A 25650-nucleotide genomic window follows, 5' to 3' on the forward strand; every position below is an offset into this window, starting at 1 on the left:
ATTTAGGTCATAATACAATTTATTTTGTTTTCCCTGACCAATATGCGTTCAATATGCATATCATATATTTTTATCTTAATCATAGTTTTATTTCTTATTAAATATATATGAATGCTTTAATGAGTTTGTAGTGAAATTGGAAAATGAAAATAGATAGGGAAAATAATAAAGAATACAATCTAATATTATTGAATTGGAAAGTTTAGAGAAAATAAATATAATAATTTTTTTTTTTGTATAATTACTGTCCTTAATAGTCATTTTATAGTATGTTATATATGTCATTTAATAATTCATAATAGAATGAGGTCAACTAAGCAGATTTGGATGTCCCAATAGAAACTCTCAAATGTTAAATGCCAAACCACAGCGAAAATCCGCAATATGCAAAGGCCTCTCCTTACAAAGAGATATCCCACAATAAATTTCAGTAATTTTATTGAGCTGATGAGAAATGAAAATGAAAGAGTACATGCCAAACAAGGCCTAGCCAAGTCATTATGAAACAAACTCATTGAAGCTAAGCACGTCGAAATATGAAGTCATTAAAAAAAGTATTATTATTCCAGATGAACTGTCTTTTCCAATCAAGATGAAGTCATCTTCTTCATTTAAAAAAATAGATGAAGTCATCTTTCTTTCTTTCCCTGTAAGCCAGCGGAACCCACATCTTTGGGTCTGGGGCTGGCTTTCTCTTCCTCGTCGGAGTAGCTTCTTTCGTACTCCTCGCTGATTGTGGATTCTGACCGGTACTGCTTGTCTTCTTTTTTTTTGGCTGGCCTCCTGAGGCCCTAGGTTTAGGGTTATCTGAGGCCCTAGGCTTAGGGGTATCTGACCGTGAAGTAGCAGCTGGTGGAATCGGTGGTTCCAAACCCAGAGACTTAAGAAAAGGCCCCGGTGTGTCCGCCAGCTGCAGAGGGACCTCATCTGGTAGAGGCTCATTGCTACTTATCGATTCTGAATCTTCTGCATTGACAAAACAATAGAGATCGATGAGAGATCAGATCCTCGTATGCATGAAATCAAGATTGATGAATCAATGTAGATATAGTGGGGTACCTATATATTCCCTTTCAAATACAAAGAAAGAGTTGTGACATCGATTACCATCACTATAGAACACACATATCCCTACTCAAAAGTTTTGACATACGCTCTAGATTGAAAACCAATTCAATCGAAAATGGTATCATTTATATGGTGCGAAATGAGGATGAATAGAATGTCATGGACATAAAGTACAAGCAAAAAGGTGTACATGCTAGCCATATATAAAAGAGAGTTTGTTAACTATAAAACAGATAAAACGGGTAAACTATAAAACTGGTAAGCCTCTACAGACCATACAAGGCAAAGGGTTTGGTTAAGATATGTAAAAAAGTACATATACAAACGGAAGCCATATAATGCCCTCCAATATTTTCTATCTTCCAAATCATCCACATTGACATCCTGCCACCATTCTCTCTCAAAATAGAATTTTAGTAAATAACCAAATATAGTACTATATTTTGACAAAAACAAAGTATCCCTCAGATATTCAAATCAAATTCAATCCAAATGTCACACCAAAAAAGTAGGGGAAAAAAATCGCACAATTATTAAAATAACCACCACACTCCCTCACTCATAAGATTTGTAGAGATTTCCAGTACGGTGGAGAGACTGCGATGACAGTTGGAATGAAAAGTAGAAAAGTTCTGGTGTTGAAACACTACATAGCTAGTTTCAACTACCATAGCCAATTGAACATCCAAAAGAGAGACAATTTAAGCAATACTACAAACATAAATCTAAGTTGGATGGATTTTGTCAAATGTAAGTTGGATGGACACTAGCTATTCTATGATCGTCTCTATCTTGAGTATTGAGGGGAACTAAAAGAAATTGTGATTTTTTATTTCTAGCAAAGATGTATGCAAAGCATGTCCCACGTAAAGTATGTAACTAAAACTACAAATGTAGCTACATAATGAAATGAACATTAAATAGTTATATACTGAACCGTTTATGTATTGTTCTCAAAAAATAAATTATCACGTGTCGTATCACATACGACTTCTTTTTTGAGAAATAATTAGTTATTGTTGTAGAGAAACTGAAATTGAGAGAAATTCGCTGTGTATTCTCATTGATAACAGGGGCCTCTTTATATAGAGGATTACAATGCATAGAGTTAGAATCATACAAGGAAAGATAATATTTAGATTCGTCTAATTAAACTCAATTACCACTAGGTCAAGTAACCTAGAGTTTGGGCCAAACACAAATAGAGATATCCTTAAACACTCCCCCTTATGTTGTCCAAACGTGGTGCTTCTCTCGTTGCCTCGTTAAAAACCTTGCCGAGTAACAAAAACCCAATGGGACAAAAATAACCTCGGTCGAAGGGGAAAAAGAGCATAACACACCCTTCACGATTCGAGACGAACATGTAGACATCTCCCCCTGATGTCTGTGCCTCCCCCTGATGACTACGATCATGGGAGTTCAGATAATTTCCGCAAGCCAATTCTTGCCACATGTTTCTCCAACGTGGATTTGGGCAATGACTTAGTAAACAAGCCTGCCTCACTGTCCTCAGATTGAACCTAGTTCACTTTGATCTCGAGGAGAGTCTGCTGTTGCTGATTATACTTGGTGTCATCGCTTTTGATGTAGCCTAGCTTCATTTGTTCAAAACGAACAGCATTATCCTAAATGCTTGTAGGCTCATCTTGTGGTAGACTTCAAACCACAATTGTTCGAACATGAGTGATTATGGATCCAATCCATATACATTCACGAATCACTTTGTGAAGAGCAATGATCTCTGCATTGTTCGAAGGTATAGCGACTAGGGTCTATTCTGTAGACCTCCAAGATGTCACGGTCTTTTCCCATGGTGAACACTTAACCAGTTTGGGAGCGACCTTTGTGTGGGTTAGAGAGGTACCCAGCATCAGCAAAACCTTCCAAAACACTTATATCGTTTTGGGATGGGGATAGAGAACGCAGGCCAGTGCTGGCGGCGTACCTGGTGTGTGATGGGTCCGAATCCATCATCTTTTTGTAGGGATAGAATAAGCCCATATCAATCGTACATCTCAAGTACTAAAGGATATTTTTTTACACCAATCTAATGGCGTCGTGTTGGCGCAGAGCTATATCTAGCTAACAAGTTCACAACATATGAGATGTCCAGTCTTGTGCATTGGGATAAGTACAATAATGCGCTTATTGTACTAAGTAAGGCACTTCTGCCTCTAGCACATCTTCGTCATCATCCTTTCGATGAAGAGGATCATTTTCAGGATCAAGACTATGGACGATCATGGGGGTGCTTGAAGGCTTGACCTTGTCAAAATGCCTAAGCATCTATCGACAAGATGCTCAAGTTCTAAACCGAGACATAATCGTGTTCTCCCAAAATCCTTCATCTCAAACTACGGATTTCAAGTGTTCAGCGGTTTCCCTTAGCTCTTTAAAGGCTTCTAATGAAGATCATGTCCAACATGAACCGCGATAGAATCCGAAACTTGTTATGGAAACGCGTGGGCATATCCCCTCCCAATCAAGTAGTCACTTTAGTGAGTGTTTCAATCTTATTGTAAACACGCTCCGTGGTCTAGAGCCTCTTGACTTGGGTAAATGAAGTTCACCATGAATCTTCATGTATATTTCGTATCTAAATCCCTATAGAGATAAGTAATGACCACATTTGTAAGCTGCATGTTCAGTTATTCGAAAACTACCAAATTGACAGGGTAGTGGAGTGCAATGACATCCATTACAAGAGAATATGTCTCATCGTAGTCGATTCCAGGGCGTTTTGTGAGAAGCCTTGCGCCATAAGGCGAGATTACCATATCTTTTTCTCATTACACTTTCTAACGAAGACCCATTAGTCAACATGTTTTATGTTAGGAGGTGTTGGCATCTCTAGCTCGAAAACCTTGCTTTTCGTTAGAGAATCCATCTTAACCTGGATCGCATCTTTTCATTTAGGCCAAATTTCTCTACGTTGGCATTCATTCATTAACGGAGCATGGTTCGATATCATCTGACTCAACAAACTCATGTGCAACAAAATATGCAACTACATCATCAATCATGATGGAGTTTCTATCCCACGTCTCATGTACACTAGTGTAAGTTTCATAGAGCTCTATATTCTCAGGAATAGGTTCTGACGTTGAGGTGTCCCCCAACAATAACCATAACCCGGAAGATACTCATGAGACGGATTTTGAGTGTCGATGATTCAAGGATTGGTTTGTGCCAATGTATCCTTCGAACCCACGGGCCTCCCATGCATCATAGCTAGGGCCATGGCCTATAACGCAAGAGTGCCACTCTCTTTGGCGTTGGCGCCATGCCTACCTCCGTGTAGGGTGGCACTACGTCCTCTCGTAGGAACGTCCTTCCTTGCAGGCATGTTTGTAGCATATTTGTGTGATCTCGTCACTGTAATAGGGATCGAGATGAGACATAGTAGGGACAGGCCACGGCAATTCTTATCGTTCCTGCTGAACATCCGTGTTCTTATCTCCCCCTAACTACGGGAAGACTGTCTCATCAAAATGACAACCCGCAAATCTAGCAGTAAGGAGATCGCCTTGCAAGGGCATTAAGTGGCGGACGATTGTTGGAGTCTCAAATCCAACGTAGTTGCCCATTCGTCTGTAAGGACCCATCATAGAGCGCTGTGGCAGCGCAATTGGCACATAAATGGCTCACTCAAATATGCATAAGTACGATATTTGTACCCAGTCACTAGCTGTAACGCAGAGGTACATTGAGTGGCTGTGGGTCGTAGACGAATTAGCATAGCTATATGCTATATTGCATTACCCCAAGCGGATATAAGGAGATTGGTGAGCATTACCAATGTCCGGACTATCATCGTAGTCGTTTCCACAAGACCATTTGGGTGTGTACATAGGAATGTGATGTCCAACATCAAGCCCATTGCAATATCCATCGAAAGTCTTTCGATGTAAACTCTCTAGCATAGTCAAATCCAATTGACTGAATAGGATGATCTGGGGAGTGAGCCCGTTGTCATATGATATATGCTAGAAGTGTAGCATAAGCAGCATTTATAGGTGGACAATGGCACAACACGTGATCGGCGTGTTTGCGTGTCAACCAACATCATGAAATATTTACGTCCAGCAAGTTGGTTGAATCAATCCACAGAATCCCCATGGATTCTATGTAAGAACATAATGAGTATTGTCATATCCTTTGCATAGGACGGTCTTAGTCCTAATTTTCCTAAGGAACGGGCTTTGTAAAACGAGTGAGAGGCTTTAGAAGCAACCAATGAGAATTTTGGTTGGGCCTGAGCGTCTTAAACGCTATTCGAAGCAAGTTGGTGATTGCAGCATCACCTAGGGCGCCATCACAATGATGGACGCCATCCATGGCCTCCTGGATAGGGACTGCGCCAGCCCTAGGCTAGTGGTGAACGGAGGCAGTGCCCTAGGCAGCAGCGTCGGTCACACTTAGTCCAGGAATCAACTTTTGATTCATGCTTCATTTCGCTCGAGAGAAAAGATGTCCATGTGAAGTCTTTGGTAGACGGATGATCATATCCTGACTAGGATGATCTATCCTGTCGTGACAAAGCCAATATGTGTGTAAATCCAAGAGATCTTCTCTCATAACTTTTATTGGATTAATAGCTCGAATAGTGACATAGAGTCCACTAGAGAGACACATAAACTTCTCTAAGATGCATCTTTGTTCGCAATCATTAAAGGTATTGCAAAGGAACTCATTTCCGTTCTCTACATGCATTTTCGCATGGAATTCGTTGGCTATTCATAGGGTACAATTTGCCCTAAGAGCGTAGAGAGTTTATGTGACAGCTGTAATCAAGGTGCCATTTGGCAAGTGGAACTTGGGCTATTCCATGTCCTTGAATTAATACTGATGGCCCAGCCATTGTAGTCACAAAAGTCATATGCTCAGAATCAAAATGGAGTCATAAAGAACTCGAAATTTTATTCATAAGCCAACAGAGTACATCATTGTCTCTTAACCATTAGGATGCCTATTACATCTCTTAGAAAAATAAAGACTTAAACAGAATTGGCGATCTATTGATCCCAGCCAGATTTGTAGTCTTTGACCCTTCACTCTAGATCATCTTTATGATCTTCTTGTTCCACATAGTGAGTTTCTCTTGCTTCACAATATGCTTTGTAGGCAATGATGATTTCTTCACAAGCTCTACAAATGTGTGCCCAATGATTGGATACTCCACATCGAGAACATACATCTCTTCTCTCAGACTCCATTGATTGAGGCGCTTTGAAAGCGTCCTTTAGATGGCTCCTAATGTTGGTGGCGCCACCAACATGGCCAGAGGCGTTGCCTCCCTCTCTCTTTCCACGTTTACCTGTTCGGTTCCGTGTTCGCCTATTTTGGCAGTTACCTTCCCAAGTAGAGCGATTATATGGACCAGAATGTTCAGAAGTATCCCTAATATTAGGGTTTCGCTCTTGGCGCCCACTCTTAGAGGTACGACTATAATTGGATTCCGGAATATGCTCTGTTTCCACGGATCTCGAATTATAGTTCTTCACAAGGATATTGTCATGCTTTTCAGCGACATTCATAGCTCCAATGAGCTCATGAAACCTTGTGATCCGTCTTGCATATACATCGATTCGATAGTTCTTAGCAACCATCAATGCAGAGACGAGGAAGATAGAGAGAGTCTTCTCAATTAACATCGCATCTGTGATCTCTTTACCACAGAATTCCATTAAGGATTTAATGCGAAGTGCTTCCGAGTTATAGTCAAGAACTGACTTGAAATCACAGAAGCGGGGGCTATGCCATCTCACTTCTAGGTCAGGAAGCAAGGGGTTACGGACGTTGCTAAATCTTTCTTCGAGTGAGACCCACAGCCTTCTGGGGTCTTCTTCATTCATATACTCGTACTGGAGCGAATCATCCTAATGGCTTTCGCCTTATTTGCCTCTAAGGCTGCTCTATTTGCTTCCAAAGCTTGAGCTTGCTCAACAGTTAGCACGTCCTGGCTAGGCTCAAGAATCATATCCAGGATTCCATCAGCCTTGAGATGCTGGCGGATATCACGAACCCACCTGTGATATCCAGAGCCAGTTGTTCCTAATGGACCAAAGTCCAATTTGTTCAGGTTACTCATCCTGAAAGAGAACAAGAAATAGGGTTAGTTTCGGAGCGAAATAGGCTACCACGAAAACATATGAAATTTCTGAGCGTAATCGCTTCCAAGAAATTAGGAATTTCCTAGCGTAGTCGCTTCCAAGAAATTCGATTCCAAGAGATATTGGATTAGATCGAAACAATGATGTAAGTGGTCGATCATAAATTCTCTACAAACTCTAAGTTTGGAGATCTCAACAAGCTCTAAGCTTGGAGTGAGCACGAACCCCCACAGTTCGGCTTAATTTGGTCTCCCCTATAATGAAGAAAGGGGGGTAGAAGAAGGGAGGTTGCAAGTCCCTGAAAAAGAAGATAAATTGAATTAAAAAAACGGGAACGTTTAGTAAAAAATACCTCGAAATAGGTCGATGGGAATTTGGCCGGAAAAAGTTGCCGGAAAATGGCCGGAAGTCGCCTGAAAAGTCACCGGAGGCGGCCGGAAAGTTGACCGGAAACTGACGTTGACCAGAGTTGACCGGTGCTGACATGGCGCTGTCCGCTGCTGACTGTGCTGCTGACGTGGCTTGCGTCAGTGGGCCGTGGCTTGGGCTGCCTCTTCCCCTTTTTTTTTCTTTTCTTTCCTTCTGCCGGTTTTTCTGCCAGACATTTAGTCGGCCGGTTCAGCAAGTTTTAGGTCGGTTTTCAGGGAATTTCTTCCGGTTCTGGATTTCTGGGTTTGATATGCTACTGCTGGAAAAATTTGGTAGTAATTGGAAGTCCAGAAGGTGGTGAACCGGTGAAATATTTACTGCAAGTTGTATGGGGCTTCCGTTGGCCTGTTCGGTGGGTTTCCGGCCGGTTCTTGGGGTGGGGTCGCCGGTTCTGGACTCCTGGGATCGAGTTCTTCAAGGTGTGAGGTGGAGGCAGAAAAGGCTCCAAGGTTTTGTATTCGGATTCAAGGTTTTTAGCTTCTTGAATCAGGGTTTGGCTATTTGTTTCAGGGTTAGGGCTTCATGCTGATAACGTGTTGTAGAGAAACTGAAATTGAGAGAAATTCATTGTGTATTCTCATTGATAACAGAGCCCTCTTTATATAGAGGATTACAATGCATAGAGTTAGAATCATACAAGGAAAGATAATATCTAGATTCGTCTAATTAAACTCTATTACCACTAGGTCAAGTAACCTAGAGTTTGGGCTAAACACAAATAGAGATATCCTTAAACAGTTATAAAGATATTAAGAATATATCATCTTTACTATTACGAAGTGTCTACAACTCCGATGAATTGACATAAATCATGCCTTGATGAAGATTTCGTATAAATATACAATTTTAGATACATTCCACAAATTATCCAGATTATCACAGTTATCTTAAATTTATCTTAAATGATTAGTAAAACTATTTACATCATGTTTATAATCTCACTATTAAACACATATAATACTGTCACGCCCCTGATTTTACACACATGAAAATCGATATATATATAATCCCATAATTATACATGCGTGAACGTTCAGTCATCAATACAAAATACCTGAAATCTTTTTCCCTTTGACTTACACACATATTGATGCCCTGAACCCTCAAAGTTAATATACACTAGCTCCATAGAGTTATATATTACACAAGCATACGAATTAAATTGTCAACAACAAGATAAAACGTAAATGCTCCTCAGAGCTCACTACAACGGAAGTCCAAATAACGGTAAAGTCACAAAATTTTCTTCCTACCGTCTAGCTGCAAGTATGCAACCCCAACTTCAGCCCCGATTATCCTGACCTGCAGGATTAACCCATACACCGTTTGAATGGTGCACCGGGTTGCCACACAACAAACCCGGTAAGCTTTTGCAAGCCCGTATGAGTAACTCAAACCATACACAACTCACACGAATCACGAGAATAACTCACACGAATCACGTTTAAATCAATAAACAAAGCACGAGATAAACTCACTCAAATCACGTTTAAATCAATAAACAAAGCATGAGATAAACTCACTCAAATCACGAGATAAACTCACACATTTAAATCAATAAACAAGCACGAGATAAACTCACTCAAATCACGAAATAAACTCACACGTTTAAAACAATAAACAAGCACGGCGGACAGACTAGAGCTCTAACTGATAGTATTCACTAACCCGGCCAAAGGCGTGAAGTCCCGATTTTCCCACCCACGATCCTCAACATGTAAGTCTTTGGACCCACGGTATATATACCAAAACATTAAAGCAGTCACAGTAGACCCAAAATGTTACATGAATCTAAAATGAAAGATTCCCCGTAATTGATCCATATCAATTACTCCCGGTAAAAATCCATATTTAAATAAACCACCCGCGAACTAAAATGTTCCTCAAATACACAAATCTCAACGCTTTTCAAAACAAATCGAAATCAACATTTCCACAATCATTTGTTTTCCAAAAGCCACAACCCAAAACAATAAAAAGCATCATTTCATGCATATTGTCTCAAAATCCACAAACCACCAAAACATATATATTTCACGTAAATATATATATATATATATATATATACGTAGTCATCCGCTCAGGAATGCCTACTAATACCAACTATAGTTTGCAGTTAACTATATAACTCTCAAAACGATAAAGGTAAGCCCGTTCGTGAATGAACTTCGTGAGATTACTCACCTCGAAATTCCCGCTGCGTCTTCACACCACTAGACTACTTACATAATGCACTCTGTCAAGCACCTAAGAAAAGTACAGCCTTAATTCAGTCAATGAAACACAAGGAATAACGTTCGAAATCGAACCAAAATTCCCAAAGTGACGCCAATCGAGGCGAAACCACATCCGAGACCACCCAATGTCTCCAGAATACGTCTACGATCGATGTGACCAAACCACAAGTCGATCGGACGCTCGAATCCTCACGGAACGAATAATTTCACTGATATGAAACGGCAAAAATCATAACAATTCCATACGAACTCCAAAATTTGCATATTATATATCGAAACGCTCGTAACAACGAGTAGAACATATATAATACCAAAAACAGTTCCTTAAGTGGCCGGAACACTGCCGGAATGCCGCCACAGACGGTGGCGCACCGCCGCCTGCCAAAACTCAATATTTCACAAAATTCCCAACATCAAAGTTCTTCATCTAAGCATGCTTGTGAACTTTCATAACTGGCTCGAAGTCAGAAAACAAGCTTAAGGGATCGAAAACTACCTCACAAGCCGTGAACAGTAATCCCAACTGAGTTGAACCAATTTCCACGTAAACCGATCAAAACAAACACCATAGATCGATCGGGAAGCCTATTCTGAACTCAACCAAGGAAGCACGAAGCCACGAAGTCGCCGGAGTTGTGTTTTCCGGCCGGGTCCGAAAACGCTAACTGCACCGCCTTGTAGCGCCGCACACGGTGGATCTCGTCACTAGAGAACACCACAGGGACTATCGGACGGAGGAGGTGAACCAGCTGACCAAGTTTCACGGCCAGAGACCGCCGCAGTTCGCCTGAAAAGCCGGGTCGGGTCACGGGGTTCGGGTCGGGTCAGTCGAAAAACTTCGACTCTAAAGGTGCGGACGAGAGAGAAGAGAGACAAAAAGGATTATTTCCGGAAATGGAAATATGGAATAATGAAATAATTTCTGATTTTTCTCTATTTATACTAAAACGGAAACTTCTTCCGCTAGCCATAACTTTCTCATACGAACTCCGATTTACGTATTCCACATATCCACGAACTCGTATCGATGCGCTCTACAACTTTCGTGAAGGAAGTTTTTGGAGAATCCCAACGCATCAAAAGTCAACCCTGAGCCCCCCCTAAAGTCATACCTTTCAATTAATCAATTCGTCCGAAACACTTCCGCTCCGTCCACGTGCCACGAAACCGTCCAACAACCATAAATTAGATTCCGGAAATTCCTCGGAAAATAATTACGAATTTCCGGGGTATCACATTCTACCCCCCTTAAAGAAATTTCGTCCCGAAATTTACACGTACCCCACCCACAAGTACGCATAAACCAAACTCAAATCCAATTTTTCATCCTAAGAATGCCCTCATCTCGAAGTACAACTTACCTCGATCAATAATGGATACAGGTACCTCACCTAGTATCACAAGAACATCTGCATCACAGCTCAATACTCGTCCTACCATCTTAGAACACAAATCACAATATGGTCTAGCCTTGATCACCCAAACATAACTCCTCACATGGCATTATCGCACAATCGAGCCATAATGAAGAAAGATGCATCATGCACATACTACCCTCACCCAAAAAGGAAGTCATATGACAAAGTCTAACTAAAGACATCAAGCAAAACTCAGCACAACATAACACAACACAAAACAAAACAAAACAACACCACGGAACGAATTACTCTATCACCTCACACAATACTAGCAAGGCAAGCAAAATTAGATAAAGTACCTTCCTCCCCAGCACCTCGCTGAACAACAGCGAACACCCTCGCATCTCCCTGAGGTAGCTGCCTCTGCTGGTTCCCTTGTCCCCTGCCTTGTGCCTGGGTACAATGACCACATTTGTAACACGACAAATTTCTCGGCTTCGTGCAAAATCTAATTACATGGCCTACCTCATTGCAATTAAAGCATCTCGAGGGTACCACCTGCCCGACAGGTGCAGCTGCTTCCATAGCTGGCGCCTGCTGATGAGTCCTTCGCCTCTTCCAGGACCCACCCTGATTATCAGTCCCTTCACTGCTCTCAACGATTGCCTTTCCCTTCCTTCGGGAGTCCTTCTCAGCCGACTCCTACTCCTGGAAGATCAGGTTCTCCTGCTCAATGGTCATGGCCTTAGCGAAAATGAGCTCCACCGTCTTCAATTCCAGAACAGCGACATCGCGCCGGATCGAAGCATTTAGTCCCCACTGAAACTTCATAGCTAAGCTCTCAGCATCCATCTGCCTCACAAAGCGATACAACCTTGAGAACTCAGCCTCGTCCTCCCTCACACTCTTAGTCCCTTGGACTAACGAGACGAATTCCCTTTTCAATTGCTCCCTCACTGAAGGCGGAAAGTACTTCTTCCTGAACAGTTCAACAAAACCATCCCAGGTCACAATGGACACATCCATAACTCTCTGTGTGCCGCTCCACCATACCCTTGCATCTCCTTGGAGCATAAACGCCTCAATCTTCCTCTTCTCAATGTCGTCGCAGACGACCATCTCTAAGTAGGTCTCCATGTTCTCGATCCATTGATCTGCCAACATGTGATCCGTACCTCCCTGGAATGGAACTCCGCCCAACCTCGAAATCTCCTTTGCCAACTTCGACAAACGAGTGGAATCCACAACATTCGCAACCTCCACAACAGGTGGAACAGGCAGCTCAACATTTGATGCCTCGACCTCATCCTCGAATATCTCCTCAACCGGTGGAGGAATTCTGCTCCTACCTCGGGTTCCACCCCTGCCTCTGGGTCTACCTCGACCCCTAGCTCTGCCTCCTTGAGAATCCATCACCTAAGGAGCATAACAACATGTGGTTAACACCTGTATAACTCTCAACACAAGCACAAGTCAATGCTATCACTAAAGCAACCACAACACGACGTCAGAGGATACAATTTCCATTCCCTACATCAATCCCGAGTTAAATCTAAAGGTCCTCATTCCTCAAAAGACTATAACTCCTAGAAGCTACCTTAAGCTCCTACACTTCGTTCACTGAGCCAACACTACCCTGAAGACTCACATTCCAATACTCATTGCATACCCAATGACTATATCAATACCGAATAGCATCAGATGGGGATCCGCTGCAAACGGGCCATCACTCGAGGAGTATTGATTGTCACCAAATATGCACCTTACGCTCTGATGCCAAACTATCACGCCCCTGATTTTACACACATGAAAATCGATATATATAATCCCATAATTATACATGCGTGAACGTTCAGTCATCAATACAAAATACCTGAATTCTTTTTCCCTTTGACTTACACACATATTGATGCCCTGAACCCTCAAAGTTAATATACACTCGCTCCATAGAGTTATAGATTACACAAGCATACGAATTAAATTGTCAACAACAAGATAAAACGTAAATGCTCCTCAGAGCTCACTACAACGGAAGTCCAAATAACGGTAAAGTCACAAAATTTGCTACCTACCGTCTAGCTGCAAGTATGCAACCCCAACTTCAGCCTCGATTATTCTGACCTGCAGGATTAACCCCTACACCGTTTGAATGGTGCACCGGGTTACCACACAACAAACCCGGTAAGCTTTTGCAAGCCCGTATGAGTAACTCAAACCACACACAACTCATACCAATCATGAGAATAACTCACATGAATCACGAGAATAACTCACACGAATCACGTTTAAATCAATAAACAAAGCACGAGATAAAATCACTCAAATCACGTTTAAATCAATAAACAAAGCACCAGATAAACTCACTCAAATCACGAGATAAACTCACACGTTTAAATCAATAAACAAGCACGAGATAAATTCACTCAAATCACGAGATAAACTCACACGTTTAAATCAATAAACAAGCACGAGATAAACTCACTCAAATCACGAGATAAACTCACATGTTTAAAACAATAAACAAGCACAGCGGACAGACTAGAGCTCTAACTGATAGTATTCACTAACCCGGCCAAAGGCGTGAAGTCCCGATTTTCCCACCCATGATCCTCAACTCCTAAGTCTTTGAACCCACGGTATAAATACCAAAACATTAAAGGAGTCACAGTAGACCCAAAATGTTACACGAATCTAAAATGAAAGATTCCCCGTAATTGATCCCTATCAATTACTCCCGGTAAAAACCCATATTTAAATAAACCACCCGCGAACTAAAATGTTCCTCAAATACACAAATCTCAACCCTTTTCAAAACAAATCGAAATCAACATTTCCACAATCATTTGTTTTCCAAAAGCCACAACCCAAAACAATAAAAAGCATCATTTCATGCATATTGTCTCAAAATCCACAAACCACCAAAACATATATATTTCACGTAAATATATATACGTAGTCATCCACTCAGGAACGCCTACTAATACCAATTATAGTTTGCAATTAACTAAATAACTCTCAAAACGATAAAGGTAAGCCCGTTCGTGAATGAACTTCGTGAGATTACTCACCTCGAAATTCCCGCTGCGTCTTCACACCACTAGACTACTTACATAATGCACTCTGTCAAGCACCTAAGAAAAGTGCAGCCTTGATTCAGTCAATGAAACACAAGGAATAACGTTCGAAATCGAACCAAAATTCCCAAAGTGACGCCAATCGAGGCGAAACCACATCCGAGACCACCCAATGTCTCCAGAATACGTCTACGATCGATGTGACCAAACCACAAGTCGATCGGACGCTCGAATCCTCACGGAACGAATAATTTCACTGATATGAAACGGCAAAAATCATAACAATTCCATACGAACTCCAAAATTTTCATATTATATATCGAAACGCTCGTAACAACGAGTAGAACATATATAATACCAAAAACAATTCCTTAAGTGACCGGAACACCGCCGGAATGCCGCCACAGACGGTGGCGCACCGCCGCCTGCCAAAACTCAATATTTCACAAAATTCCCAACATCAAAGTTCTTCATCTAAGCATGCTTGTGAACTTTTATAACTGGCTCGAAGTCAGAAAACAAGCTTAAGGGATCGAAAACTACTTCACAAGCCGTGAACATTAATCCTAACTGAGTTGAACCGGGTCACGGGGTTCGGGTCAGGTCAGTCGAAAAACTTCGACTTTGAAGGTGCGGACGAGAGAGAAAAGGATTATTTCCAGAAATGGAAATATGGAATAATGAAATAATTTCTGATTTTTCTCTATTTATACTAAAACGGAAACTTCTTCCGCTAGTCATAACTTTCTCATACAAACTCCGATTTACGCATTCCACGTATCCACGAACTCGTATCGACGCGCTCTACAACTTTCGTGAAGGAAGTTTTCGGAGAATCCCAACGCATCAAAAGTCAACCCTGAGCCCCCCCACCCCCCCTAAAGTCATACCTTTCAATTAATCAATTCGTCCGAAACACTTCCGCTCCGTCCACGTGCCACGAAACCGTCCAACAAACATAAATTAGATTCCGGAAATTCCTCGGAAAATAATTACGAATTTCCGGGGCATCACAAATACAAATATATATATATATATATATATATATTTTCTTGATTAAAATGTATAAATATGAAAGAAAGAGATGATTTTCTGACAATACTTCTCGATTTGTTAAACGAGATAATTTTTTGAAAACACAAATTTGTAATTTTGAAGTACAACGAATTGAGGATGGCGAAATTTTCCACCTCATGGTACACAAAATTTTCCCTAGCATTAGTTATCTCCTTCTAATCGAGATCGTTTCCCCTAGCCATTTAGATTATCATCTTGGTCACAATTCTTATCAATTTTTGTTTCACTTTATTACTGTCATCGAATGATTCAAACCCTTTTCCTTAAAAAACTGAAAAATAAAAAAAAGGAAGACAATAGATCCAAGCCTTGATTCAATGATTCAATTATCAACAAAGAGATCTAGACAGAACAATGGGATTAATTGGGGCAGCAAAAGAATTAATAGAACCACTCATGTAACCTTAAACCATTTTATATCTGATAAATTAAAGCCAAACATTCATCAACCATTACAAGACATCACGTACCTTCAATGTTGAGGAAAGCTCTTCCATCAGCGTTTTGATTCATTTTGAGCTAAGATCGATGTCTGGAAACCCTAACAAAATAACACTAGCTAGAATCGTTAGATCCAGAATTGGGGACAAATGGAATTGATCAGACGGGCTAGCTGCCCAAAACCAGAGTTCAATTCTTAGGTAATAGTATACCTAAAATTATCAGAGCAGCGGAGCTAGGCACTCAGTTGTTGCAGACAATTTTATGTGTGAGAAAATGAGGTTAATATAATATATATACCAGGGCTCTTCCTGACAAGGGGGGTTCGTAACATCTCAGTACAGCGTGCCCGAGTAAATGAACCACACCTGCAGTACAACAAGCCTTCATAAAGCAATTTCATGGACTAATCACTTGCTGCAATTTGAATTTTTGAGTTTTTTTGTAAGCCAATTACTCGTTGCCACGTCATCAACTCGAGTGACATGTATGCTCCCTTCTTTGACTGCAGATGTCTTAAATTACCAGAGCTTTCCGATTTTTATTTTTGGTCCTGGGTCTTTCTTGCTTGTTCTTCCTTGGTTGCAACTTGCAACACTAGTATCATAACAAAGATTAGTAGTAGAAATTACACTAACTTTTTTAAAATTAAGCATTCGCGGGGTTTTTAAACATTTATAATTATAACGGTTACATACTTTTCCACGTATTTATGACGAGCTAACAAAGTTTATTACTCAACTGAAAAACTATTTTTTCATATACGTACTAGAACATAGCGCTCTTCTCCTTCCTAGTCCTCATGGCTAATTATCTAGATAAAAAAAAATGTACATGTTAACTTTTTTTCCAATTAATCTTGTTATTTTTTATCTATCCCAAGTTACATACATTAGATCCAAAAAAAAATTATAATTTTTCCACACAAAAAAACAATTACATACGGTCAAACCGTCTGTAAGACCCAACATTTGTCTTGAACGAACAAGACTTTTTGATGTAATAGTTTGACCCACCAATTAAGTAAGTAATTTCGTAAAGATAAATAAGGAAGACACTAATCAATTGATATGCAAAGGTAATAGGATTAATTTGTTTCCTTTTTTTTTTTTTTTTCAATGACAAAATTGTTCCCTTCGGGGACATCCGATAAAATTTGTTTCCTATTTGAGCATTCTATTACACACCAAATACGAGTGTGTGCTCCTGGATAAGTTCGAATAATCCAGATAAAATGCTTAATTGTGAGCCATTATGGTCGGCACGTCGCATATGGAAGATTCTCGATATGGTTTTGTAGGCGCAGGGAGTTCCTGTCAATTCCATTTTTGTATCTACAGTTTCACACATATCCATACTGGTCAAGGCTTCTACTGACGAACAATCATCGCAATGTTTACTTTTGGCGACATAGAATAGTTCTGCGAGGATTATACCGAAGAATAGTTGGACAGGCAAAGATGTCTTCACCAATCACCACTCACTAACTCAGACTAATCCTATTTCCCTCACAGGTTATAGTCCAAAGCAAAATAAAAATGGTCAAGTTTAGCTAGTATCCATGGTTGTTGATCCCTGAATTGTTCAGCATGCATCACGACCAACTGAACCATAGTGCAGTTGATGCATGCATCAACTGCACTATGGTTCAGTTGGTCGTGATGCAGCAACTAGTCTACTTACTGAAACATGAGACTGATCAGGAGAAACAGTAAAACCTCCATTATCCACTGATCAGGTGCTAGTCAAGTTTATAAAAGCTGACTAATTCATTGACCCCAAATGAATGTGTTCCTTTTTTTCCATTCTATTTTACCTTCACGAACCATTTAAAGTGATACAACACCAATTTTAAGTCACTGGATGATTGATTAAAAAAATTAATAGAAATACAAATAATTTGGAATTGTTACAGTTAGACTATACGAGCAGCCCATCATCGGATATGATCCTTCACCTCTCCATGATTCGGGCGTATTGAGATTTGAGATTGGGAGGCTTCGTGTACAAAAATTACAAAAGCTCACCCAAGCCTATGCTCCCATCTCAAGTATATATCAAAGCCATTGAAGCATGCCATCACCTTTTTCTTTAGTCCGATCTTGGCCGATTCGAGCCACCTTTCTGATTATTGTACAGGGGTAGCACCCATCCAGACCCCTGTTTTCTTTTCCCATAACACCGCCAATACAATATAAATACAGCTACTATTACACCAACTGGAATAGCCCATCTGTATTGATGAAAGACAAAGTAAAACACAATTCGTTGAGGTATGTTTCACCTTTTAAAAGAAAGAATAAGTCATTACCTGTCTAGATCAAGGATGGGGCTGTAAACAAGTGTTTCCCAAGTGGCTACTATTACATGCCAAACTGGGTTGTAATAAAGAGACTCCGCTGACCAAAACATCCTCGTGTACGTCTCTAAGAAGATGAAGAGAACCCAAGCCCCAATTTCAATCAAAATAAACTTTATGATAAACCTGCCCACCACGACCATGACAAGAGAGAAGGCCACCAACCAATTGAAGAGCCTGTGATTATATTCTTTTATAAAAAGAGAGCGTGACTTTCCCAACATCTGCAAATTAAACAGTGTGTATCCACGTATGAGCTTGAACTTATCGCATCAAAAATACACAGAATCTAAGTAAACTTTATTGCTAGCAAAATAGTTTTCAAATTTTATTGCTTCTTAGCAAACAGGGGTTCCTTTTGTGATTTGCTTATCACAGTTACTCTCTGTGTCGCATCCCTTTAACTCTTATATGGAGCATGCCTCAACAAGTATTTTGATACAAAAAAGAAAGATAATTGAATAAATTTTACCATTCTGTGTCTAAAGTGTCCACCCAAGCATTCAAAGTAATAGTTGAAAAGCAAACATCAAGACATAATGCAATTGCAATCCAATAGGAAAAATTTAAGATAAAGTTATGACTGACCTTCATCATCCGTCGCTCATAATTTGTTTTTGCAGGTCCAACACATTCTTGCTCAAAACTTTGGTTGCATTGTAGGAAACCTGCATTGAATTTTGCCATTGAAGGAAGCCTGAGAACCTGAAGATGATCCATTTTATCCTCACAACTGGTATACAATCCCTCACACAGCTTTGAAGATTGATATTCATTGGCCATTAAGACATTCCTGTACAACTAGACAGATTCCCAGCGTTTAAGCAGCATGGATCATTTTAGATGGATAGATTCAGCATGAGAATAAGGATACAACTTAATAAAAAGTACTCATACCTTATCTATTTCTTCTTCTAGTTGCACTACTGATTTCTTTGCATGGTGACGGCCAAAATGCTGCTCTTCAAAAAGCTTCATTGCTTCTGCCATAGAGCTCTCATGGTATTCTACAAGAGATTGCTCAAAGATAGGTAAATGCACTTTTTTCATCCTTTCACTATACAGCTTTAGGCATCGCTCAAGAATCCCTTTATTAAAAACCTCCACCAGAGAACCTGTTGATGGGATCTCCCCTTTGTTCAGGGCTTCAAGGATCTGAAAGATGATTAGTAAAAAGAAGTGAGGAACATAGTTAACTGTTTCTTCTTTAACTTATTTAAGCGAGAATACCATATAACATTAACAGTACTAGACAATGACCACTATTAACAACTCTTTCTTCCTTAAAAAGAGAGTAACAACCTCAACCAAAGAAAGAAAAAATAAAAAAGACACAGAGGGTAACAGTCATTACAAAACGTGGTTGCATTCACGTACATAGAAGCATATGATCACTTTCAACTGACATCACAAGCCAAAATAGATTATACAGTGATTAGAAGAGATGTAATCTCGACGGTTGTCCATTCTAATCAAACAAAGGGCTAATGAAACCAGTACCAGTCAATTCAAATGAGTAACTGGTTTGTGTTTTAAAAAAAAATTATGTCCACTGCCTAAATTAAATCTAGTGTTATGTCAACCACCAAAGGTGACACAGACGTCCTCAACTACTTAGGAAGCTTGGTGATTCTCCCAGTCTAATAGACTAATATTTCAAATCTACCAGTAGTTCAATAAACAGGTACCTGCTCCAAAAAGGCTACAAATTCCTTGCCGTTTAAAGGTCTTCCCTGCACTATCTTTGGACGGATGATACTAGTAACAAGCTGTTTTAGTTGGTCCCTTTTTGTAACATATGCCGGGTCGAGCTCGCCATCCTTCATGTCACAGAGTTTCGTTCGTTGAAGGTGAGGCTGTTTACAAGTTCAACATTATAACAGAGTCAGATCACTCGACAAACAAAGATTTTAAGATGGAGAGCATTACTATATGATAGCTACCAGAAAAACAGTTTTACAGCTCATGGATGTACAAAACAAAGCATCATATGTATTCTCAATTCCTTGAAAACCATGTTTCAAAGATACTCTCTCTATCTCCTTCTCCCTCTCCCAAAAAAGCAATAACTAAAACGTGCTATTTCCGTGTTCTCAAAAACAAATCACTCAACCACCAGATGATAGCCACTATATATTAGCAATTGATATCCAAGAAAATGAGGGGAAACAAAGGAAAGAGAAAAACTTCATACTTGTGGTAAGCTAAATGCTGTGCTATTATCACCCATAATAGCTAAAGAATCCCGGATCTGGTTAACCTGATAAAGACACATGAAAGTATTGGCTTTCAATTGCCGACCACCAATGTCTCAGCAGTAAGTGATAATGAAATAGAGAAAGTACCATATCAATATTTTTGTTGCCTGCAATGTACAAAAACACCCACTATTAAACCTAAGATATTTAACTGCAGACGTTTTAAAAAAGACAGCTAGTCTTGTGCATATCCATAGGAAAACAAACGAAGAAAGAAAGTGAAAAAGAAAAAACAAAAACTAACCATCGCTATTAGGAACATGAAGGAGAGCTTCGTGCACCATTTCTTGCACAGATTTTCCTTCTGCAATACACATGACAATGTCAATTCAAGAAAATTTCCACTGGAATCTTGAAATAAAATAGTTAGGAAAGGACACATGCTCGTAAACCGTCACAGGATCTGGAAGATTTTACTTTAAATTGGGAAAAAAAAAAAAAAAAAAAAAAAAGAAGAAGAAGAGAGGTAACATGTCACAGGTGTTTCTCAACTTACGTAGAAAATCACGTTGGATGAGCCACACAAGCTTTGCAGGTTCAAAAGCAACATCTTGCCCCTGAAAAGAAATCCAGTTATTCATATTCACATTGCAAGATAATGCACAGTAATACGCCTAAAAATAGTGATTCAAGGGATGATAATTACCTTCACTCTATTCTCCATATAAATTTGCAAAGCGACAAAAAATGTCAGTGTTGGTAATAGCACAATAAACTACATAAACTCAGGTAAAGAAATAGAGAAGAGAGTGTAGACCTGCCATAAAATTCTTCAGCAAGCTCAACAGCAAATGACAACCGTGCAATGTCAGCTTCACGTATCTACACACAATGATACAACCAAAAAATGCCAATCAGATAAGGAAAATTCGGCTTGAAGAACAATTGGCTAAGGAGTTAGGACCTACTACATCCTTCTAGTACATCAAGGTTATACAACTCACCGTCTCAGGCAGGTTATATACTAGCACAGAACTCATGACAGTTGCAAGAGCGAAAATCCTGTAAAAAGCATAGCAAAAGATCCAGCAGGTTGAACATAATTTGAATGACCACAAAAACAAAAATGAAGAATACATGATAACTTGGAGATTACCGGTCATCATATACATTTGACTTTCCAACACTTTCAAATCCTTCGGTATCAAGGTAAAACACAGAAGTTGTTACTCCATCAATATCCACTTCTATTGGGGTTCCCCATACCCAAATCCCTGTAAGAGGCAAAAGAGTTTCGTTAGTATGGTTGTACGACATATTGCAAACAATGCCATAAAGTTAGCATCAGCACATACCTTTTGTTTTTGTGTCACGCATGTGCCCTACACCAAAACCTGTTGGGTAAAGTATTTAAGATCTTATGGTTGTTAGATGTTCAAACCACACACCGAATGCAGAAAGATAAATGTACTAGATCAACAAGAAAATGGACAAAGGTATAGAGTAATAGAAGTCAAAACTAGACCTTCATAACAAGAAAGGGAGAGCAGCTGATTGAGCAAGAAAGATTTCCCAGAGCGGTATGGCCCAATAACCTGAGCAGACAATCATTTGATAAAGAGAAAACAAGACTCGTATAGTAAGTACAGTTTACCAAAAGAAAACAAGACTTGTCCATAAATTGTAATAAATTTTTTTGGGGAAGATTATAATTCTCAATAACCTTTCACCATGTGTGTGCATGTGGACACAGAAAACATTCTGTATTTCTGATCAGTGTGTGAACTTGCAATATAACTCATTTCTAGAGTTTGGAGACAAAAAAATGCTGCTGATGCAGTTACCACCCTTTATTTTTTTTTGGTCTGATCATTTATCTTTCCATCTCTCTTGACACAAAACAAGTCTTAAACTTTCTTTTTGGGCAGGTTCAGTTTTCAATATATAACTCCAAGTGACTGACAAACCCAGAAAAAGTTGTATAATTACAATAAAACAAGAACATAACAAAACAGAGAACTGAACAGATGCAGGACTCCTTCTTTCATCCCTTTCACTGAAAATAGCTGATCTCTATCCTAAATGGTAAGTGAGGTCTTGGGTGATGGGGTGGGTTTGGGAAGTGGAAGACTAACCCATTTTGTGTAACATCCTCTTACTGCTTGATCACTAGGCATATTTAGATCGCTAAAACAATTCATTCAAAATTAATCACACCAAGTTTATCGGTGCTTTGAAAGTATATATATAGGTCCTTTATAATCTTTTGATACTAGAAAATATATACAAATTGAAGTTTTAGCTAAAACGAAGATAAGATTGTGAGTTCTACTGATGCAGAGGAAAACGAATCTAAATCTTACTGCAACAGCTGCAATAGGAGTTGTTATTCTTTCAATGGCCTCTAGGCCTTCCTTTGAAAGACGAAGTTTTGTATGACCAGGATCTGGTTCCACAATAGGAAACCTGCATGTGCAATATTACAAATAACAAACCAGTCACGATATTGACAAAATGCAGCCGCAGTAGTTGCAAAGTTAATTTTCCGGAAGCAAATATGACAAACAAATTTTTGCTAGTAAAATAGAAGAAACTAACAGGCTTTAGTCAGTAACATCTATACATGTATTCAGTTATATAAGCTACACACTCACTGCTCTAGAGGACCTCCAAACTTTATCCTCACATAACAATCACTTCCAGAGTTTCAACACAACTGAAAAGTTATGTTCTTAATAACGACTCAAACTATCCTATACTAGGATTCTGCCCTACTTCAACAATTAAGATTTAAGAACAAAACATACATCACCTACAATCTAAAGCACCTTCTGACCTTATAATCTGTATCAAATCTCATGACTTGACTGGCATTTTCCTACTATTAAGCACAAGCTTCATTCAAAAACAATCTTTGCAGTATTCTTGGAAGTAACATTTAAATTTCTTCCTAGAGTTAGCAGCAGAGCAAATGTACTGGAAGATCTAAACCAAAAGCTGCCAAATTTATCACCAACGTCACTGAACATGCCCAAATCAAAATGCTACTAGTGTAGTACCTTGAAACCAAAGAAAGTCAAAAGCTTTTCCAGTTGATCCAATTGGCATTCAATTCTTATAGCAAAAAACAAACAAATGCTGCGATTCAAAAACAGAGGCAATCGAAACAACTCACGCTTGGTGAAAATTCTCAATGGAGGAAGTCCCAGATGCGCAAAAGCTGAAGATTATGGAAACAGCCAAAACCCAACAAGCAGTCTTCATCATTGTAGAAACAGAGGAGGCTTGTGTCTCAATGTGATTGAGTTACAGGTTTTTGATGAGAAATCATGAGGAGAGATAAGAGGGTGAGAAGGAATTGGGTTTTGCAGACAACGTAGTAGTGAGGAATGGGATCTGAAGAATGTTGAGAAAAGAGTGTACGTTAAGAATCGTGCAGGTTTGATTGCGGGGAAATCTCGGAGATAGGTTTTGTCCAGCAAAGTAGAGGATTACCGCCCTGAAACGGAGGGAGTGGTCGGATGGGTTTGACTCCGAATTTACATGTGCGTCCCGAAATTTGGAGTCGGTGCGATATGAAGTAAAGGGTATTTTGGTAACTTACAGGTTGTGAGATGAACCCTGTTTAAGTAGTAGAGGCTGGTTGAACCCGAAAGATATTATAGTTGGGTTTGTGTAAGTTTATCTCAAGTGCACTTCGACACATTACATATCTATATCTATACAATTATTAAGAGAAAAAGTTTTGTTAGCCAAAATTAAAAAATTTGACAGATTTAACCTTGAAATATTAAAATACTTTAATAATAAATTAAATCACAAGAATAAATATAACAATTATAAAATAGATTTTTATTAAGAAAATTAAAAAGAAATGATTCCACAACCCCCACTTTTCTCTCCAACTATTTTCTCTCTGCAAAAACTACCCGTGAATCTATTTCTTCTACAATAACTATCCCATTAATATACTGCAGAGCATGTAATTGCAGGCGAGTTATTATTAAGAGAAGAGAACTTGATCTCTAAAACTGAAATTTTTTACCAATAAGCTATTCATGCCCCCTATCCCATGGAACATCCTAACGCAACAGCTCGTTGCTCGAGGTGCTGTGAATTACTTGTGATTAACTTTGGGACTTTGTTAAGCACCGCCTAGCTAGGCTTTGCAATCAAGCCAAAGTTAGATAATACTTTTTATAGGTTAATAATGTAGAACCATTGTACGACACAAGGTATTTGAAAAAACCAAAACGGCAAAACCTCCAGCAGAGAGTGTCTAACAGCGGCGTCCTCCTTGGCTAGCCTTGGATTTTGTTTCTGTCAAGTCACGGCGATCTTTGTCTTTGCAATGAGGAGCACGAGCACGACGGTATTCAGCAACGTTTTGCTTTATTCCAAGATCATATCAGAGAACTAATCCTTGTACTAATTCGGCTGGCATTGTCTTTAAATTTTCTTAACCTTTGTGTTGCTATTTTGTCAATTGCTCTGGGGTCGGTTTCTTTGCTAGGTGACTCCCATGCACAACAAGGAACGGCATCAATTACTGATCGAGTGATTGTAGTACTAACAATTTCAAATGGAACGATATGCATGGTTGATCCATGGCCAGGACCCTTTACTTCTTTGTCAGCCTGAGATGGGTAGGAATAGTTTGGTACTGTTTTTTCATAGCAAAAGTAGAACTCAAAAGAAGGATCAGTTGGTACACTTTAATTGAATGCCAAAAAGAACCCAATTTTGAAAGTCATGCATGACTCATAAGGCTCATACAGGGCAAGACTGAAACGAGCATCATGGCATTTCTCATATACTCTTGCAGTACTCCAGGCCAAGTGGTTCAGAAGTGACATTCTTTGGAGCATGATAGGGTAAACAGTGTTCGCATCATCAGGTATGGTACGTTGTTTCTCATTAACAGGATCATAAACATTTGTTTCTTATCAACTGGGACTCAAAACTAGAAATGTTAGAATTGGATACATACAAGTACACCAACAATAATGTGCACTTTAAAATTTTTATTGTTGCATGCCAGTGTTCTTGAGACCAAAATAAGCAGCTTTTAAAGGAGGCCGGCTAAGGGGTGGCGATGTTGTCAAGGTCCCTCTCTCTGCCTTTAATCTCCAAATATATCACAGGTTTCTTTGTCATTGCCCCTCTGTGCTTCATTTGTATATATCCTTCGAGCTTCTTTCATTGAATGAATTTCACTCCAATCCACCAAGAAAAATTAAGTTTCACCCACTTTTTCTTGTTCTTCCATTGAATGAGTTACAGACACTGGCCA

The 25650-nt window shown here is 39.5% G+C and overlaps 1 protein-coding gene and 1 long non-coding RNA gene across 2 annotated transcripts; both read right to left on the reverse strand.

Moving 5' to 3' along the window:
* Positions 1 to 467: 467 nt before the first annotated feature.
* LOC121049840 lies at positions 468 to 16089 on the reverse strand. Its single transcript, XR_005801436.1, has 3 exons — positions 16013 to 16089; positions 15830 to 15900; positions 468 to 966 (listed from the first exon to the last, which is right to left on the reverse strand). It is a non-coding gene; the product is annotated as an uncharacterized LOC121049840 (long non-coding RNA).
* Positions 16090 to 17572: 1483 nt separating this feature from the next.
* LOC112174071 (guanylate-binding protein 1) lies at positions 17573 to 23883 on the reverse strand. The gene is made up of 17 exons (XM_024311769.2): positions 23533 to 23883; positions 22721 to 22823; positions 21883 to 21952; positions 21713 to 21751; positions 21514 to 21631; positions 21362 to 21419; positions 21175 to 21239; positions 21064 to 21070; positions 20914 to 20974; positions 20662 to 20721; positions 20505 to 20524; positions 20354 to 20419; positions 19848 to 20015; positions 19057 to 19314; positions 18748 to 18960; positions 18112 to 18383; positions 17573 to 18033 (listed from the first exon to the last, which is right to left on the reverse strand). The coding sequence occupies exons 1-17, from the start codon at positions 23622 to 23624 to the stop codon at positions 17892 to 17894; spliced, it is 1812 nt and encodes a 603-aa protein (XP_024167537.1). The 5' UTR covers positions 23625 to 23883; the 3' UTR covers positions 17573 to 17891.
* Between the last annotated feature and the right edge of the window lie 1767 nt (positions 23884 to 25650).

Source organism: Rosa chinensis, chromosome 6 (genome assembly GCF_002994745.2).
Source record: "Rosa chinensis cultivar Old Blush chromosome 6, RchiOBHm-V2, whole genome shotgun sequence".
Taxonomy (NCBI): domain Eukaryota; kingdom Viridiplantae; phylum Streptophyta; class Magnoliopsida; order Rosales; family Rosaceae; genus Rosa; species Rosa chinensis.

Excerpts from the sequence above, each read along its gene's own strand:
- LOC112174071 (XM_024311769.2), bottom strand. The coding sequence starts at position 23,624 with ATGATGAAGACTGCTTGTTGGGTTTTGGCTGTTTCCATAATCTTCAGC. Across the intron at positions 21,420-21,513 it reads TCAAATGTATATGATGACCG|GATTTTCGCTCTTGCAACTG; the intron begins GTAATCTCCAAG and ends TGCTTTTTACAG. Across the intron at positions 18,034-18,111 it reads CCCATCCTTGATCTAGACAG|ATGGGCTATTCCAGTTGGTG; the intron begins GTAATGACTTAT and ends TCATCAATACAG.